The sequence below is a fragment of the Enhydra lutris genome, unplaced genomic scaffold, assembly GCF_002288905.1.
Source record: "Enhydra lutris kenyoni isolate GAN:26980312 unplaced genomic scaffold, ASM228890v2 scaffoldscaffold11, whole genome shotgun sequence".
NCBI lineage: Eukaryota > Metazoa > Chordata > Mammalia > Carnivora > Mustelidae > Enhydra > Enhydra lutris.
In genome coordinates, this window is record NW_019154095.1 from 17,715,976 (window position 1) to 17,735,040 (window position 19,065).

The window sequence follows — 19,065 nt, forward strand, 5'->3', positions numbered from 1 at the left end:
GCAGGAGGGCTTTTCCCTTTCATCTTGGAAGCGGGGGCTCGCCCGCGTTCCTCGGGAAGCTCTAAGGCGGATTTCATGGCTTCGGATGAAAATCGATCACGCTAATGCAGAAGCTAACGTCTGCGGGGTCGCGTGCTCAAACGACCGGCCGGGCGGCGCGCACTCGGAAAGCCGGGGCCGAGGACTTCCCCCCGGCCGCGCCCGCTGGGCCACGGGGCCACGGTGCCCTCTCCACTCCGGCGCGCGGTGGGAGACCCGCGAGGCTGCTAAAAGGGACGAGACCTCCCCACCTAGCCCCCGGTCTCCCGCTAGGCCGGCTTCCCGTCTGGCCGTGCTCCGCACGCCGAACCCGCGTGGCCGCGGCGGGGTGCGGTGGCGGCTCCGCGACCAGTGTTGGGCGGACGGCGCGCCGCGGAGCCCGGGACCCGGCCGGCCGCGACCGCCGCCGCCGCCGCGCTCCATTCACAAAGTCCCGGCGCCGCCGCTCGCCTGCCGGTCGGAGGCCGCCTCCCTCTTCCTCTAGGTCTCGGTTTTATGAATGGGCCTGACGGCGAGCGCCGAGCGCCCTGTTTACTCCGCTCTTTGTGACGTCGCGTTCCCATGACTGGGCGCCAGCGGCCCTCACTCCATTCACGAGCGGGGAGGGCGCGGAGGAGGGGCCGGCGGGGCGGAGGGAGCCGGGACGGGGCGGGGAGCTGGCGCGGGAGGGCGGGGGGAGGGCGCGAGGCCCGGGATGGCAAGAGGCGGGGCCTCGGGAGGTAGTAATGAATCTGCCCCCTCCCGGGGGAGAGCAGAAGAGCCTTAATACATCTATAAGCCAAAGAGGAAACTCTGGCTGGGGCAGTGCGCGGAGCTCCGGCTGCTGGTGGGGAGCGGCGGCCGGAACCGCAGCGCCGGCGGCGGCTTCGGCGGGAGCAGCACAACCGGCAAAATACAATAGAGGCAACAACAGAAGGGAGCCCGCGGTCCTCTCCCGTAAACACACTCCGCTCCGCCGCCGCCTCCCCCTCGGCACCGCGCGCGGTGCTGCCTGGCGCCCGAGGCCGCTCGGACTGCTATGTAACCGCGAGACGGCGGGAGCAAGGGGACCGGGGAGAAGAGGTCCGCCCGTGGGAGGCTGTGGGGGCCAAGTTTGCGGCCACATCGGCACGCGCTTTCCTTAGCCCCCGCTTGCCCCTTCCTGCAGCCCGGCTGGCCCAGGGGTCCTTTGCCTCCTCGCGTGCCCGGCGACCATGGTGACGGTGGAGGAGCTGCGGGAGATGGACTGCAGCGTGCTCAAAAGGCTGATGAACAGGGAAGATAACGGCGGCGGCGCGGGCGGCAGCGGCGGCCACGGCGCCCTGGGGCTGCTGAGCGGCGGCAAGTGCCTGCTGCTGGACTGCAGACCGTTCCTGGCGCACAGCGCGGGCTACATCCGAGGCTCGGTCAACGTGCGCTGCAACACCATCGTGCGGCGGCGGGCCAAGGGCTCCGTGAGTCTGGAGCAGATCCTGCCCGCCGAGGAGGAGGTGCGCGCCCGCCTGCGCTCCGGCCTCTACTCGGCGGTCATCGTCTACGACGAGCGCAGCCCGCGCGCCGAGAGCCTCCGCGAAGACAGCACCGTGTCGCTGGTCGTGCAGGCGCTGCGCCGCAACGCCGAGCGCACCGACATCTGCCTGCTCAAAGGTAAACTCCGGCGCCGGGCGCGAGCGGGAGGGGAGGTTCAAGCGGGACTGGGCGACCTGCGTCTTAGTGGGCCGGGGAAGAAGTGCCCGGAGGGATTCGTGGCCGTGAGGATCCCCGCGCACTCCTTTGTGCGCGCTGGTGTGCATAGGTTTGCAAGGTTTTTGTGCGTTTGTGTGCAAGTGTGAGCGCCTGAAGTCCCCAGAGACGGCGAGAGTGCGTTTCCTCTGTCACCTGCCGAATCGGGAGTCTTCGGAGATTCTGCATTTATTTACACTCACTGACCGTCAGGCCTCTTAGGCGAAGGGACCCCACTGCGTTGCCCACCCAGAGTCCGTGTGTGTGTGTGTGGGAGGGGTGCTCCCAGTGCCACTGTGCGGGCGGGACCAGGTCAGGCCTGTGGTCTTGGCACGCCTGGGCCCTGCGCCGGGTCCCGAGAACCCGAGAGGTGGGGAAGAGGGTGAAGGGTGAGCGCCGAAGCGGGAACGGCTCCGTGAATGCAGAAAGGCGGATCGGGTTGCGGACATTGTGCGGAGCTATCTGTGTCTCGTTCCCCGCTGCCCAACTCCGAGCTCCGCTTGGAAGGTGGCCAACTTCTCCCGCCTCGGGCTAGACCCCAGCTCCGAGAGCGGGGGGCGGGAGGACTGAGTATTCGGGGAACGCGAGATGGGACGGTGCCGCTTCAACTGAGGCCGCGGAGAGGTACGACCTTTTGTTCAGAGCCGCTTCTCGACCATCTGTTGGCGGCGCGTGCTTGCTTTAAGCGGACCCTGGCGCAGCTCCTCGGGGACGGGAGTTCTTGTCAAATCGGGAAGTCGGAAACCCCCAAAGGACCGCGGGCTAAGTGATCGGAGGGACGGTGCGCCGACCGCACCTGCCCGGCCTGGTGGAGCCGCGGCCCTCGGCTGTCCCCGCGCGAGGGGGAGCGGGCAGGACCCGGTGTGGGTAGGGGCGCCCCCACCTCGCTGCGCCCCTGCCTCCCACCGCCGCATTCCGCGCATTCTTTCGCCTGCGTCCGGTCACTGCCTCCGAACCCGTGAGGCGTTTCAGACCCAGGGCTTCAAAGAGCCGCTCCTTTCCTTGCAGGCGCCCTTCGCCTCCTCCCTCCTTTCCTTTTCCCTCCGGACCTGCTCACCCGAGAGGAAGGGAGGTGGTGGCGGGAGGAGGGGCGGAAACCCGTCCCCGCCGCCCTTTCCAAAAAGCACGACAACCGCGCTCAGTGCGGGCGCGCCGGGTTTGCCCCGCCGAACAGCGGGGGGCTTTGTTCTCGGCATTTGTTTCCTGGCCATTTGACCTGTCAGCTGCTGGGGAAATGCTGCTGTTGACCTTCGGTTGAACTACTAAGGCGATTTTGCTGATTTTTCTGTTTCCGCGAGGGCTGCCTTTTGCACCTCCGAGGGAGCCTAATCTTCCTCTCTTCTCCCCAAAGCGTTTTAAGAGAAAGTGCCGGGAAGGGGTTGCACCGGAAGGCCGGGCCCCCTGGGAGCCGGGGACCTCGCCTGCCTGATGGCCGAGCAGTGCCCGGGAGCCCCCGGCGGACGCACGTCCAGCTGCCTCCCGCGCGGGTGTGGGCGGCGAGGCTGCGGAGCACGCCCGCCTTCCCCTACCCGCTGCTGGCGTTCGTGGCAATCGGGAGAGAAATTTCTCGGGGGCGATGGGCTCCTCGAGTGGCACGGGCTGGCCGGGGTGTTCTCCGTGCCGCGCTGCCCTGGACTCTCCCCCATGATTTAGAGCCCAAGCCTGCGCCTTCCTTCGCGGGCCTCTGAAGCCAGGGTGCTTCTGGAGGTCGTGCCGACCCACGTGGAGTCTGGGTGCGTTTTGTTTTGTTTTTCTTCCTGGAAGAAATCCGAAGGGGATCGCCCCGGAGCAGCAGCTCGGGGACCTTGGCCCCTGGACTAACGGGCGCGAGGACACCTAAGACCCGGGGTGGGAAGGCATATATTTAACGTTTCCTTCTCCGGCTCCTCCCTGGTCGAGCGGGGAGAACCCAGAGCCAGATCCGTTCCGACAGCCGGCCCGCGCACTCGCCGCTAGGCGCGAGGCTCAGGCTCAGGCTCAGGCTCGGGGTGAGACAGGAGCCTCTGGCTACAATGACAGTCCTCTCGTAGGACAGGAGTCTCCGGGTAAAATGACAGCCCCCTGGCTGTTGGCGAGGTCCTAGGCCAAAGGAAAAGGAGTCTTCTATGGGCTCTTTCCTTCCGAGGCTTGCACTGCTTCCTGTGGTCTGACCTGGTGTGTCAGGGAGGGCTTCCTACCAGGCTTCTCCAAGTCCACATCCTCGAGCGTGGAGGCCTGGGCAGCAGGTAGAAACAGCGCGTCTGCAGAAACAGGCCCGGGGAGGAGCCAGGAAAGGTTTCACTGTGTCTTCTAAGGAAAGGAACCTTTGGGAGCAGCCTCCTATAATTCGGAGGGGTGGGTGGTGGTGATGCAAAGGGGCTAGATCCCTAGCGATGGCAGAACGGCTGCCTAACAGGTTAGGCAATCTCACTGGCTGCTTCTCCTACATGTGCTAAGGAGAGGAAGTCTCAACGCCGTTCCTCTTCCTCTTCTTGGTCCTCTAAGCAAAAAGGCATCCCCATTGAGGTTAGAAGGACCCAGGAAGTGTCTGCTCCCACAGGGCTAGGAGAGGAAAGCAAGGCTCCTAAGTTCTGGTGGAGAAAATGTATGTTCATAGGAGGGCACTGCCCAGGCAGGGAACTAAAGGGAAGCACTGGGGAAGGGGGGGACATAAAGCCCTTTAGATGATCTTTAGTAGATGCCCCAATGGCTTAGGGCTTGGCTGGTTTGGTTCCCACTGGAGTTGCTCATTTTAGTTTTCATGTAATGGGACTCTGTGTAGGTCTCATTTCGTGAATATGGAGCAAAAGTGGGCAGACGTTAAGCCAGCGGAAGACCCGAGTGTTGGTCTCTGACAACCTGCAGTAGAATATTTCCAGAAGTTACGTTGTCCTTCCCAGCCAAAGGCTCTTTAATTCTCCGAGTGAGTGAGTGAGTAACTAACTAACTAACTAACTAAATAATGGTCTTTCAAAATCTCAGTTTTCTCTTCCGGCCACTCACCACATGCAAGAATTCACAGTTAAGAGTAAATGTTACTCTTTCCATTTACTAATAGTATCCAAGTTTTGCTAAGAGCCATCACCTAAATCACTACATTTTCTGGTCTTTTTGCTAGTAAAAGATTCTCATTGACCTAAACCTTTTTTTTTTTTTTTTCTTTCTTTCTTTCTTTCTTTCTTTCTTTCTTTCTTTCTTTCTTTCTTTCTTTCTTTCTCCTCTAAAGTTTTTTTATTTAAAATCCTGTAAGGCATTTTTAGGGAACGTTCAGAAATTTCAGTTTTTGAGATGTTTATTACAGTACACATCTCCTTTGAAGTCCTTTTCTCTTTCTTTCGTAAATCCTCAGATTGGGGTTATAAAGAACCCTGGTCATTAGAGAAAGACAAAGAAAGCATTTTCTTACCCTAATAGAGGGCATTCTTTGCCTCTCCTACTTCTCCAGTAAGTCAGTCTCACGCAGAAGATTTTAGATATCAAAACACTATTTTACTTTTCTCCTGTCTAAAATTTACCACAGCTCATGACTTCTGTCTGTTTTTATTTGAGTTCTGATTTTAAAGTTGTCCTGGTATGTTTTGAGAAAGGACGATCAACTAGATAGTCCAACTTCTTCCTCCAGGTTGGGACTCAAATATGCTTTAGTCCTAGGGCCTGACCATACAGATGGTGACATGACACTTTCCAAAGGAAGCAGCCAGCAAGGCCAGTGATGGAGTGGGGAGTGCTCAGCCAGCAGCCCTGCTCTCACTCTGTGCCTGTCTTGTCTCTCTCGGTCCCCGGTTGCCCAGCCCATCCTAGTCCCCCAGGTCAGTGGCATTAAACAGCAACACCCAGGGGGGAGGGGATATGAGTTTGTCCACCTCCTCCACCCAAAGAGAAATGGATTAGCTTTTCTTCCTAGGAACAGGACACAATGCCCATGACAGCCAAGGCTTGAGGGCATCAGAATTACACAAAATGGTAGGCCTTATAGACAGTCTCTAACTTCTACTGCAGTCAAAGAATAACAATGAATGAAGCAATCTTACTGTTTTTTTGCATCATTTGAACTGGATGCTTCCAACGAACAAAAGTAACTAAAGACGAGGTGTAGGTACAAATTGAAAGTGAAAATTTGATCCTTACTAAGCCCATCACAGCTCCCTTGGGCTTGTCCTCGAGGCTCATAGGAGAGGTGGGCTGTACAGGATGGAGGGAGGGTGGCCTTTTTTTTTTTTTTTTTTTTAAGATTTTATTTATTTATTTGAGACAGAGAGAGCGGATGGGCTGGGGATAGGCAGAGGGAGAAGCAGACTAGTTGCTGAGCAGGGAGCCCGGTGTGGGGCTCAATCCCAGGACCCCAGGATCATGACCTGAGCCGAGGTAGATGCTTCACCAACTGAGCCACCCAGGCGCCCCTAGAGTGGCCTTCTTAAGGAGCCAAGAAATTCCTTTAAAAAAATCAGAACATCTGAAACCAGATAGCCAGTTTCCTAGCTGGGAAGCAGTTGCTGCCTGACCACGGCAGTTTGACAGGAAGAAAAGTTCACTCTCCAACAGAAGGCAGCGGAAGCCCGCTTGCTGGACAGAGCAGATAGCCCAGAAGTTCTGGGAGGGACCGCAACCCAGACCCAGCTCCAATGCATCATTGTCAGCCAGCTGGCGCAGGACCACGGGTCTGTGCCTGGGGTCCCAGCCTGAGCAGCTCACTTAGGCAAACGTTCAGCACTGCTCAGGATTTACACAGGTGATTACGGAGTTAACCCCCACGTCAACGGAAGTTATCAAAGCCAGAGGACCCCAGCCTTTCTCGCTGGGCATCAGCTGCCTTGTATTGATAAAATGTCCCAGGAGACCAAGCTCTTGTCTGTCTGGGAGCTTCGTCTGTGAACGGGTGACATTGTATTGAGAAGGTAATGGAGAGAGTGACAGTCGTATTAAGATCCATGACCACTCTCACCACCAAATGACTGGCTTTCCCCACACAGACCTCACTAGAGATCCTGCTGTGGTGATATGATCAGCACTACATCAGCCTGCCTTTTCTAGACACTTTGATGTCCTAGCCCTGCATGGACACGTGGCCAGTGGGCCGTTCTTTGCAGTAAGCTGTGACAGTTGTGTTACTGTGTGAGTGTGAGAAAAAGAGTGTGGAATTGAGCTATGGAGGTAGTTATTCCTCAGAAAAGTTGATTGGGGATGGGGTGGGGAGGAATTCTATTCCTTTTTTTTCCTCTAGCCCTGCAAGTTTCAAAATTTAGATGAGAAAATAAGAGCTTTAAGACTAGAAAGTCTGTTATTAAGAACACGGGAAAAACGGGTCAAAATTACTCAGAGTATCTGTTATAGAATTACCTTCTGTTGGACACAGACGGAACAGGTGGAAAGTCATTGGTGTATGTCTCATAAAATTGTATCCAGAAGCTCGAAAAACAGATTTCGGAGACACCTGCTGTCAGTTCGTAGTTTACAAATAAAGTTTGTGATATTTAAGATCACAAGAGTATTGGTACTTAGGGGCGCCTGGGTGGCTCACTTGCTTAAGTGGCTGCCTTCGGGTCGGGTCATGATCCCAGGGTCCTGGGATCGAGCCCTGCATCGGGCTCCCTGCTCAGCAGAGAGACTGCTGCTCCCTAGCCCTCTGCCTGACTCTCTGCCTACTTGTGATCTCTCTCTGGCAAATAAGTAAGTAAAATCTTAAAAAAAAAAAAAATATTGGCACTTAAAGATGATATGGTCTGAAATCCTGACATCATGACCCTGTAGGGATACAGACACACCTGAAACCAGAGTTCTGTAAAATTCTATACCCCCTTTAAATGGAATGCATTCTAGAGGTTTCTATTCTGTCATATATCATTAAATAAAATGTGCTGATCATGACTTCTAAGTGACAACCTGTAGTTTGAAAAGCCCTGGCAAGAAGCAGAGTTTGGTGAAATGTCAGGAGTGTCCTGTTCAGATCCTTTCTGCTTTTGCCTGAAAATTCTGTGTCTTCAACAGGGTGAAACCAGCAGTCTGTGGCTCCCCCAAGAGAAGGACCACCAGGAAGGCAGAGATGGGGACACAGCAGGGTGGGCTTCTGATGGCCAGACTAGCAGATGGCTTTGAGACCAATGGGCTGAATGTTGTCCCTCCCCTTACTTGGGGGTCTCCCTGAACCGCAGTTTTCTTTTTTGTGACATCAGGGCCAGTCACCTCAAGGGCTGCTGGTTGGACCCATGTTTGGGAAGAGCCTTGCACATAGTAAGCCTTTCCCCTAAACAGTGGCTATCATTTTTACTAACATGGTGCTGATGGCCATAGAGGACGGATACTCTCGTGGGGTGCGGGCGTGAGTGGTTTCCTAACTCGCAGGCTTCTGCCCCAGCACCCTGCCTGCCCATCATTGTGTGTTCTCATCGGACTGGTCCTGGACCAGTGCAGCTCATCAGCCTGCAAGAACGACCTCCTTTGGTGCTGCTCCTTGTAATGGATCCTCCAAAGCGAGCAAGAGCTCAGGAGGGAAAAACCCTCTCATTGCTGCCCCTGCCCTGGGATGCTCCAGTCCCTTGGGCTAATCTGCTTTCTCACTCGGTTCCTTTCTGCCTGTTCTTTAAAGATCTGACAGAGCGAATTGATTTCAGTCGTAATGTTTCTGCCCCATTCTAATGCTGTCTTCTCCCACGCTCTCTGTACTGTTAGGAGAGGTCTGGGAGTGGGGGTGCGCAGATGACAAATGGCCCTCCTCAAGCCTGGTCTGGCCCCCAGGTCACCTCTGTCCTGCCCAGTTGCCTGCCTGCCCCCTGCCCACCATGGCCCGGGAGTCCTCTGTCCTTTGCTGCTCTGAGGAGCCACCCAGAGCCAGTGGACGTCCCCGATGGGGAAAGGTCCTGGACAGTGCAGTGCTTGTCCTTCTACTGTCCGATGACCAGCTCTCAGGGCTGTGAGTGGAAAAAAACCGGTAAAGCCTAGGAGGAGAAGGCTGTCCAAAGTCTGGGAAGTTGCCAGTAATGCTGGGTTCCCTCTTTGGTGCCAAAAAAGGAAGCCTTCATTATGCGTCTCCCCGAGGTCAGGCACAGAGCACTGGCTGTCCCAAGTGGTCTTCGAGGGACGCCGCGGGGCCCCGACGGTTCATCACATTTTACAGATGAGGGAGAGACTCAGAGAGGTTGCATGACAGCCCTAGGCTGCACAGGTGATGATTTCTTGGGTTGGGATGGAACCCAGACCTGTGAGTCTGAAGGAGAATCCACATGCTTCCCTGCCCATACCTAACTCAGCCATGGGAAAAACATCGTGTCAATCATTCTGAGGCCCCTCCCACTTCCCCTGCCCCTGGGACCTCTGTGACCTTGCCGCGTGGCCCTTGGCCCCCTGGACTCCCCTGATCACTTGCCGGTGGGCACTGCTCGTCTGCCTGTCTAGGTGATGAGCTTATGGAGGGCACTGCCCAGGCCTTATATTTCTTTGAAACAAACAAATGTATTTGGATAGCTCAAATTACGTACTATAAACACAGAGAGTCGTTTACTTAAAAATCTTCAAATCCTGTAGAATTGTCTGGAGTAACAAGTAATGTCTTTGTACATGTGTGTTCACGCATGGTTTGTTGACTGATCCCTTTCCCCTTCCGTCCTTCCAAGGGGGGAGACTGGAGGAAGTTTCCCGAGTCCTGTGTTGGGGCCGCAGCTAAAGACATTTGCTGTCTCTTCCCCCATCCTCTCTTCTCTGCATTTGGGACAGCCGGGTTTGTAGCCTTATCAGGAATAAGGGGTGTTGACGGGTAGGAGGGGTGCCCCTGAGCTGAGATGCCCAGGAGGGCCACCGACATGCCTGATACTGCCAGTCATGGCCCCTCGAGCAGGTTTTCCATCCGGGGAGGCTGGTCATTGTGACTCAGCAGCAGCCTGGCGTGGGTGACCAGGGAGGCAGCCGTTTCTATCCCAAGGGAGGGCATGGAGGGGGAATGCAGGAGACTGGGGCTCAGAGGGAAAAATGCCTACCGTGTTTCTGGAAGCCTCACGATGCAGTGAAGAACCGTTTCCCTGCCTCCGCAAAGCAGTGTTTTCTGGGGGCGGGGGAGTGGGATTTGGGCAAGTCATTGACTCACCGTCACATGTCTGCCTGTTGGAAGGTTCCCACGAATGGTTCCAGGGCACACTGGCCCCACACTGCTTACACCCAGACGTTTAGCTGTTACCTACGTGACTGTTGGGTGAACGGGTCGGTGAGAGGGGTTGTTCCACAACGTGCAGGCCCTACTGAATTTTGATCCACCGTGGGTCCTCCAGAAATTGCAAAATAAAAAATATGGACAGGGCCAAACGCGGACAGTAGACGCTGAGTTGCTCACCAAGCCATGTCCCATAGCTCCCAAGTGAAATCAGATCCTGGTCAGGCGTTTGTCTCCTCCTGGTGTCTCCCTGCCCCTCTGCATACCTACATCTCTGCCCACCCCCGGCCAGCCCGCGCTCTTCTGCTCGCCCCTAACATTATTGCAGAGAAATTGGCCCTTTATCTCTTTTTGCTTAAAAGACCTCCCTTCCCCGGAAGACGATCCCACAGATAACCATTCCAAAGCTTAGCAGCTCTCAGGGCAGGAAATCCTGCCTTGCCCCAAACCTGCATGTAGCAAGAGGGATTTATATTTAAGCCTGTTTCCTCTTATTTTGGCCCCTTGTTGATGGAACAGCTGTTCGTGCGGCCGGGCGATTGGCATCTGTTCTGTTGCTGAGATCCAGAGGGGCTGGTGCCAGGGTAATTTTTTTTTTCCCCTTCTCTCCCACATTCGAGAACCTCTCCAAAGGAAGAGCTGGAGTTGGGGGGATGACAGACATCATTATAGGTCCCAGGGCTTGGCACCTCCGTGTTCATGGAAACCCACAGTGGCCATCCTGTCTTCCGTGCTGTGTCATCACCCTAAGGAGCTGCTGTGGAAGGTCCCTTCTGGCATGCTCCCCCACACGTCCTCCTTTCTGCATCTGCATCCCAAACCTAAGTCTTGTTCCGAAAACTTTCCTTCCAGCCTTCAGGAAGAAGCCGGACCAAAGGGGGCTCTCTGTAGGCTCCATAGCCATTATCTCTGGGCCCACAGCGCCACCTGGTGGCCAGTGTAGATCCAGCCGGCCCCAGCTTCCGAGCCCTTCTCGGTCTACGGGTAGGATTCAAGCACTTGCTGGTTTTCTGCTGCCTTAGTGACCCTATTAACCAGAACGTGTTTCTCTTTCACAGGTGGCTATGAAAGGTTTTCCTCCGAGTACCCAGAATTCTGTTCCAAAACCAAGGCTCTGGCAGCTCTCCCACCTGCTGTGCCCCCCAGCACCGCCGAATCCCTGGACGTGGGCTGCAGCTCCTGCGGAACCCCGCTGCACGACCAGGTAGACTCGGGGCCCAGAGCCCGCGAGGGAGGGGCAACTTGGGGGCAAGGGGGCTTGTTTCCAGGTTGCGGCTTTTTTAGGGGTTGGGGATGCAGGGCCTCCGTTTGGGGAGAAGGTAGTGAACCCCGAGTGCTGGGGTGGGTGTTAGGGAGGGTGCATTTGTTCCTGGGAATTCTTCCCCTTCCCCTGGGAATTCTTCCCCTTCCCTCTTCTTAGCCTCACTCGGAAAAAGACAAAGACGTAACTTTCCGACTTAGCCTCTGAAGTTACGTGCAGGCGGGTGAGGATGGCTGAAATCAGAAGTGTGGGACCTGCTACAGAGAAGCCGAGAGAGACCTTCTTTGAAGGCGCCGCCCAAGGACCTGAGCCAGCGCGCACCCCCCCACCCCCGTGTACAGCCCACTGTAAATGCCAAGTGGACATAAATGGTCGGCTCTCCCTCCCCTAAGGAAACCAGCTTAAGCTGCCATATTCCTTACCAGCCGACTCCTTCTAGGCCTTCGGTTTAGATGGATGGGGGTGAATTTATGGGGTCCAGCAACTCTGCTCCCAGATCCCAGATCTTTTGAGTTGATGTGACTCAGAAAATGTCACGAATTTAAGCCGATGTTACCTCATACTGCCAAGATCCCTCCTTTTGTCTGTGAGGCTGGTAACACCTGTTTTTGGTGTGCCACCTGGAGACGTATCCTGCCCAAGAGGTCCCCACATCACACACCAGATAGCCTGGCCATTAGTAGGTGTAGATGAATGTCGCCAACGGTGTGGCAAGGCCAGCATGGCGTCTCGTATCCAGGCAGAGGCGGGCGACTGGAACCGGCGGGTGGGGCCCACCAGGCTTTACCATCCCGGCTTCTCAGCTCACAGCAGAGCCGAGTGGAAAGGCTCTGTCATTTGCCGGGAGCCCCCACAGGTGTAAGGGGAAGGCTAGGAGGGCCGCGTCCCCCGGCGTTTTCCCCAGGGCTTGTGAAAGCCCGCCTCGGACAGGCTCCCTCTCCCGGTCCCCGTCCTCCTTCTCCTGACTGCCTTCTACTCACCATGCCCGGGGGGCCTTTGCTTCCCCTTTCTGGTGCAGGGGGGTCCTGTGGAGATCCTTCCCTTCCTCTACCTCGGTAGTGCCTACCACGCTGCCCGGAGGGACATGTTGGACGCCCTGGGGATCACGGCCCTGCTAAATGTCTCCTCTGACTGCCCGAACCACTTTGAAGGACACTACCAGTACAAGTGCATCCCGGTGGAGGACAACCACAAGGCAGACATCAGCTCCTGGTTCATGGAGGCCATCGAGTACATTGGTAGGTGGGCGCTGGGGTGCACGCCCAGGCGGGAGGCTGGGACAGAGCCACGAGTCCTCCCTGCTGAAGAAGGGACTTAGGCAGCACTGTCTCCAGGGCATACCGATTGTTCCTCTGCCTCTAAGGGAGGCCGGCCCCCTGGATGCTGTGTTGAGGGAGGAGAATAGGAAGACAGACTCCCACTCCTCTGCTCTTAGCCTAGCCAGCCAGCAACTTCTTCCTTGGCCATCTCCAGATGTCTAGATGATAAGGCTTTGGGGATTGGGGAGGAAGACAAATAAAGAGAGAATGGGGGTCATTGTTTTTGTTTCTGCAAATGGAAATCCTTGAGGTATGTTGGGATTTCACCAGCTTGAACCCGGGTTTTTTCCTTTTTCCATTTGTTTGGTGAAATCTCAAAAATAGGAATCTTAGAGTCCCTTGCAGTGGGTTTCTCTAAGGAGAATTTAGGACTGTTATTCCTCGAATGGGAGTGCCCCTCCTCCAATACTTCCCAGACGCCCCGCCCCCTGCCCAGCGGGGCCAGCCCGCACCTGCGCGCACCCGCCCGCACCTGCAACACGGCGACCCCCGGGCGGGCGCGCGCAGGGCACTGACGGCGCCGCGCTCTCTGCCCCAGATGCGGTGAAGGACTGCCGCGGCCGCGTGCTGGTGCACTGCCAGGCGGGCATCTCGCGCTCGGCCACCATCTGCCTGGCCTACCTGATGATGAAGAAGCGGGTGCGGCTGGAGGAGGCCTTCGAGTTCGTCAAGCAGCGGCGGAGCATCATCTCGCCCAACTTCAGCTTCATGGGGCAGCTGCTGCAGTTCGAGTCGCAGGTGCTGGCCACGTCGTGCGCCGTGGAGGCCGCCAGCCCCTCGGGGCCCCTGCGGGAGCGGGGCAAGGCCACCCCCACGCCCACGTCGCAGTTCGTCTTCAGCTTCCCGGTGTCGGTGGGCGTGCACGCGGCCCCCAGCAGCCTGCCCTACCTGCACAGCCCCATCACCACCTCCCCCAGCTGCTAGGGCCGCGGGGAGCCCCCACCCGACCCCCGCCGCCGGCTCTCCGCGGGGCTGGCGGGGACTGTTGGCGCGAGAGCCCGGCCGCCAGGCTCCCCCCGTGCCCTCCTGCGGGGCCAGCTAGAATGGCAATAAGGACTTCGAATCCACCTTACGAGCCCACAACACACTCCAGCCTAGAGCAATAACGGCTGCCTCCGCGGGCAGGGAAGACCTCGGTTTGGTTTGTGCGTCCGTGTTACTTTTCAGATAGGAATTTCTTACCTCATTTTTTTAAGCAGTAAGGCTTGAAGTTATGAAACCCACAGATCCTGGCAAAACGTGCCCACCCGGTTTTATTGAGGGGGGGAGGGGGCGCAGGGGTGGGGAAGGGACAAAAAGAAAACAAGTTTGCCAGAAGTGCCTGGTTCTGTGTGCTTCCTTCTCTTTTGTTCTTGTAACGGGTTTTGGTTGCGGTTCTGTTTTTTAAAGAAATCTTACAGGAGATGATTTTCCTCGTGAAGTCACCAACAGGTGGATAATGATGCTTAATAATAAATAAAAGTATTTATTAAGAAGTTCCTCAGAGTATGTAAGTGCAAGGATCCTAGGGATGATGGTGAACTTAGGATGTATTTATGTCCTGCCAAGGTCAAGGCAGTTAGGAGCCAGACGGTATCTCCCAGGTCCAGACCAGGTAGCGGGAGGGTCAGTGGGCACTGGTTGCCACTGAGAAGCAGACGGAGTGGGGTGGCAGGAGGAAGAAAGGAAGGACCTGCTTTCTGACTTCTTTGAAGCTGGTTCCTAGGCACGGGGGACACGAAAGCAGCTCTAGGTCCCAGTGACACAGCTTTTTCTTGAGATCAGTGATTTAATTTGGCGATGGGAGCCTCTTCTCACAGACCTGCGGGAAAGCTCGTCTGTGCTGTGGGATAGGTGCTGTGTGGTAAAAGGTGCTTCTGGAAAATTCGGTGCAGCTGAGATTGTCCTACATGGAGCGAGGCCCTTGGGGCAAGCAGCTTACTGGAGATGAACCGGACGGGAATCCTCTGGTGATTGGAAGCACCGTCTTGTCTTCTGCACACTTCGGTATTTGTAATGTTAGAGGGAAGTACAGCAGTTCTTGCCTTCTTGAAATTCCTGGTGTAGCTGAATATTTTTCAAGGCCCTTCCTTGAATAAGAAGAGGGTTTTGGATACCATGTTTCCCGTCTGGAACGGAAGACGGTGTGAGTGAGGAACTGGCTAGACCCTTCGCTTGGGAGCTGGCTGCTGGGCTGCTTTCCTGGGCACCTTGGGCCTTGCTCCCATTTTGGAATCCTTCTTGGGTTAATGCCATTTTAAGGGGCCTTTCCAAATGGAGATAAGGCTCTTGGAGGGAGAAGGATGTTTGATGCGGACTGGGCTTGGGGGGGGAGGGAGGAGGGAAGCTACATGTTACTTCATTTGTGGTAGTGTGGAACAGTGTTGTTACAGAGTGCCGCCTAGAGGTATTTGCAGACTTGTCTAGAAATGAGAGCATGTTTGTTTTGGGGGGGTTTTTTGTTTTTGGTGTTTTTTGTTTTGGTTTGGTTTTTGGTTTTTTTTTTTGTTTTTTTTTTTTTTTAGCCCCTTGTGAGTCTAGATCTAAATGAACATTCTTGCTCATCCATAAATAACTTCAAGCCTCGATGTCAGAATCGTGTTGGAATGCTCTTTCTCACCCTGGCATCCCAGACAGGACCAGGTTCCTTGCATTTCCTTCCATAAACATGAACCTGTGTTGGCATCACTCATCCTGCCTTTGTCAAGCCCTGTCTTTGGGTGAGGCCAGAGTTCCCGCTTCCTGTTTTTAGAAAAGCCAGAAGCCCCCTCCATCCCTGGGAGCTGCTTGGCTGAATAGGTAGGGGAGAGGTGAGGGGTTGAGGTTCCCGGACAATGGACCTATTTAGAGATGGTGCGGTTGGCCGTTCCCACTTTTTTCTTGATTCCTAGAAGTTGCTCTTTGTTTTGTGATGAGTGAGGTCGAGCAGTTCTGCAGCTGCAAGAGCTCTGGGTTCCAACAGCAGACAGACCTGGGGGGCGGGGGGGGGGGCCTGGGGCGGGGGGGGGGCAGCCAGCCTGGAACAGACTCACTTTCTACAGAACAAGTGTACAGTTGCCAAAACCTGTGTGTCGTGCTTTCCCAGACTGGATTCCAACCACACGGACAGTCGGAGCTCAGGACCAGCCCCAGACATGTCTTTCCCCCGCTTTCCAATTCAAGTTTTCTGTCACCGTGTCAAACTATTTATAAAGCCATTTTCTTTGTACTCGGTAACAGCCTGAGTCCCAGAACTCTCAGAGATAAAATAGAAAATTAGCTTGATCGGAAGAGGGGATTTTTTTTTTTTTTTTTGGAGGGTCATATTTATGCCATCAAGAAGCCTCTTTGATGACTCGAAATAACTCTGTAATGAAGACACCACTACAGGGTCAGCTCGAATGGCCAGGTGGATTTCAACCGGCATCTCTCCCATGGAGTCTTTTCTGGTGATGCAAAAGTCCTGTAACGGCCAGAAAACGTTGCCACTTGCCCTGATCCTGTCAGCGGTGCTGTTGGCTACCTTGGATCTTCTCTAGAGACCAAGGAATGTGGTCGGCTCCCTCCTGGAATTCTGTGGGACGCAGGGATGTTTGTGGAGCACTGAGGGTAATGGACTCGACTTTGCCATGGAGAAGTATTAGGCTTAAGCTGCCGTGAATGGCGCCTGAGCACTCGCAGCTTTCGTCCTTTCCTCCTGAGGCCGTCTTGCCGGGTGCTCGTTCCATCCGGATTCCAGAGTTTTCAACGAGGTTGAGAAGCCATGAGAGAAATTCTAAGAGTCTAGGAAAGTGGGCAGAAGGGAGGTAGGATGGTCAATTCGGATGGGAGTTGGCTGCCAAGCCCGTTGTATTAAAGCAGTGGTTCACCTTGGCTGTCCATGGGCGTTAACTGGGGACTTTTGAAAACCTTGCTACCAGGCTATCCCAGGACAACGAAACCAGGATTTCTGGAGCTGGAACCCAGGCATCTGTATGTTCCAAAGCTCCCCTGGTGCTTTCCATGTGCAGCCAAGGTGGGAAAAACCGCCTTGCTCTCTGGAGGGCGAGGTGCTGCTGGAGGGGGGTCTTAATGACACAGAACTCACTGGTCTCGGAAACCACAGCCAGGGATTTGTCATTGGCTTGGCAGGTTCCTTCTGCCCGTCCCAGCCCGGCAGAGGGACAAGATCGTTTCTCTCAGGAGCTCAAGGAGCAGGTGACCTTGAATGGCAGCTGATGTATGGAACGTTGTTAGGGACCTGAATACAGTGTCTGGATGTCGGGGTTGCTCCTTAAATGCTCCTTGTCTAGCAAGGAAGATAATGAGGTTTATTCGTGAAGATGCCCTTGTCCCCCAGGAGCACCCTGCCTGTCCTCGGAGCTCAGGAGTCAGATGAGGGAGAGGCTTCTTCAAGACAGAGCGATGCAATACTTGTAACTTTTGTAAATAGCCCTGTCTTTCAGAGTGATGTCATTTCTACATTTGATAATGCTTGTACTTCTGTAGGATGTATATAGTTTAGGGGGTTATTTTTTGTTTGGTTTCGTTTTTTAGAAGAGTCGACATGTCTTTTTATTTATTGCCTGACAAAGATCATTTGAAGAAAAATAAATACATTTTCAACCATGTCTGGCCTGGTTTATCCTTTCCTTGGAAACGGCACTGCTGTGATGGCTTGGGAAGGGAGTGAAAGGAGGTCTGGGGCGTTGGATGATCCTGTGTCCTTCATGACGGTCACGGTAAGATGGTGGCTAGTAAAACCAATGGCTCTGTTCTTGCTCCCCGAACACCACCCGAAGACAGGCTCACCTGCATCTCTAAGAACCTGGTTTCTCCGGGAAGAGCATCCCGGGGGGAAGAAAGAATTAATTGGACAGTAAGAGACAGGGAGTGTCCCTCATCGGACCTACTTTGGTCCAGGCATAGGATGGAGTGACAAGGATGGCTCTTTGGTGGGAGAAGTCAATCAAACAACCTAACCACAAGGTGATTAGGGCTATAGTAGGGGACTATATATGGCGTTACCCCCGCTGGGACACCCCGCCCCACCGATAACAAGGGGTTGCGCCTAGCTCTCACACACAGACTCTTAGGAAATTTTAGTGACTTCATATTTCATCAGGATCATGGAAATTAGCAATATTTTCAAGGCCAGATTGAAACTATACATGGATGCAAGTCAGTGGCCCCTCGGTGCTGCTCTGTGGATTGGTTGTACCAAATTCCACTGGTACAGATTTCCCAAACTGTAAAGTGAAAACATATCCGTAAACATGGGTCCCCCCTGAATCACTGTTAATTTAACCTTCTGGAAGAACTAGCCAGTGTGATCAGCCCATGGAAAAAATGAGGTCAATGATTTGAAAAGTTGGGAAGCCAAATTGTTTGCAGATAAAACGTGTCAGAAGAACACAAGAGAATCAGTTGAACGACCGTCAGAAAGAGAAGTCAGTGAGTGCTTGACTATAACATTAATAGGAAAAATTCAGTAACTTTCTTTAGCAAAGAACAAAACAAAACAAAAAACCCAAAAAACAAAAATAAGATGGAAGTAGTAGATCCCATGTACAATATAATTTAAAGATGAAGAGTCTACAGTAATCTTTACCAGAGATAGGCAAGCCAGATGATGGACACTATAAAGCCTTATCAAGGAACATATATGAACACTTGAGAAAAGCAAAGGATGTACTATGCTTTCAGATAAACAGACTTAATACTGAAAAGATACTATGTCTCCACAGATTAATCTACATTTGAAGTGATCTCAAAACACCAACAGGGGTTGTGAGGAACATGGCTAAATGATCTTGATTTTACCTGGAGAAATATGCAGAAATAGGCAGGAAAAATGATAAAGTAACAGATGGGAGAGACTCCCAAGGTGGAGGGATGGGATTTACATCTTTTTGTACTGTGGGAAATTATTTACAAAATAGAGATTCTTGGGCCCACTTAGAACTTATAGAGTCAGAGACCCTATAGACTCACAGGCAATTTCTGATTTAGAACTAGTTCAGGAATGCCTGATACAGCTCTGTCTTCCATCCCCCCCTCCCATTCAACTTCCAGACCAAAGTTTTCAAGTATGGCCACTACCATTCCTACAATTTACCCAAGAACTTCTTTGTGTAAACCAATAACTTCTTTATTTTGCTCACGAATTTGTAGATTAGAAACTTGGGAAAGGCTCTGCTGAGCAGTTGTCCCTTGGTGTCTCAGGCGGTCACAGTCAGTGACGGCTTGTCATGCTGTCACCTGAAGGCGGTTAGGCTGGGCTTCCAAAATGGCGCACTCAAATGATGGGCAGTCCGTGGCTTCCAGCTGAGCTCAGTTGTGACTGTCTTCTGGAGCGTTGACACACGCCCTCGCTCTGGAGCAGTCTGATTTCTCTCAAGACAGATCTGAGCTCCGGCGGGACGCTTTCAAGCCAACACCTGTTTTTGTGATCTGGTTTCAGAAGTCACAATGTTCCTGAAGGCGGTTAGGCTGGGCTTCCAAAATGGCGCACTCAAATGATGGGCAGTCCGTGGCTTCCAGCTGAGCTCAGTTGTGACTGTCTTCTGGAGCGTTGACACACGCCCTCGCTCTGGAGCAGTCTGATTTCTCTCAAGACAGATCTGAGCTCCGGCGGGACGCTTTCAAGCCAACACCTGTTTTTGTGATCTGGTTTCAGAAGTCACAATGTT

At 54.2% G+C, this 19,065-nt stretch overlaps 1 protein-coding gene across 1 annotated transcript; it reads left to right on the forward strand.

Moving 5' to 3' along the window:
- The first annotated feature begins 816 nt into the window (after positions 1-816).
- On the forward strand, positions 817-14,901 carry LOC111144514 (dual specificity phosphatase 4). Its single transcript, XM_022498828.1, has 4 exons — positions 817-1,665; positions 10,915-11,060; positions 12,136-12,355; positions 12,975-14,901. The coding sequence occupies exons 1-4, from the start codon at positions 1,233-1,235 to the stop codon at positions 13,358-13,360; spliced, it is 1,185 nt and encodes a 394-aa protein (XP_022354536.1). The 5' UTR covers positions 817-1,232; the 3' UTR covers positions 13,361-14,901.
- Positions 14,902-19,065: the final 4,164 nt, after the last annotated feature.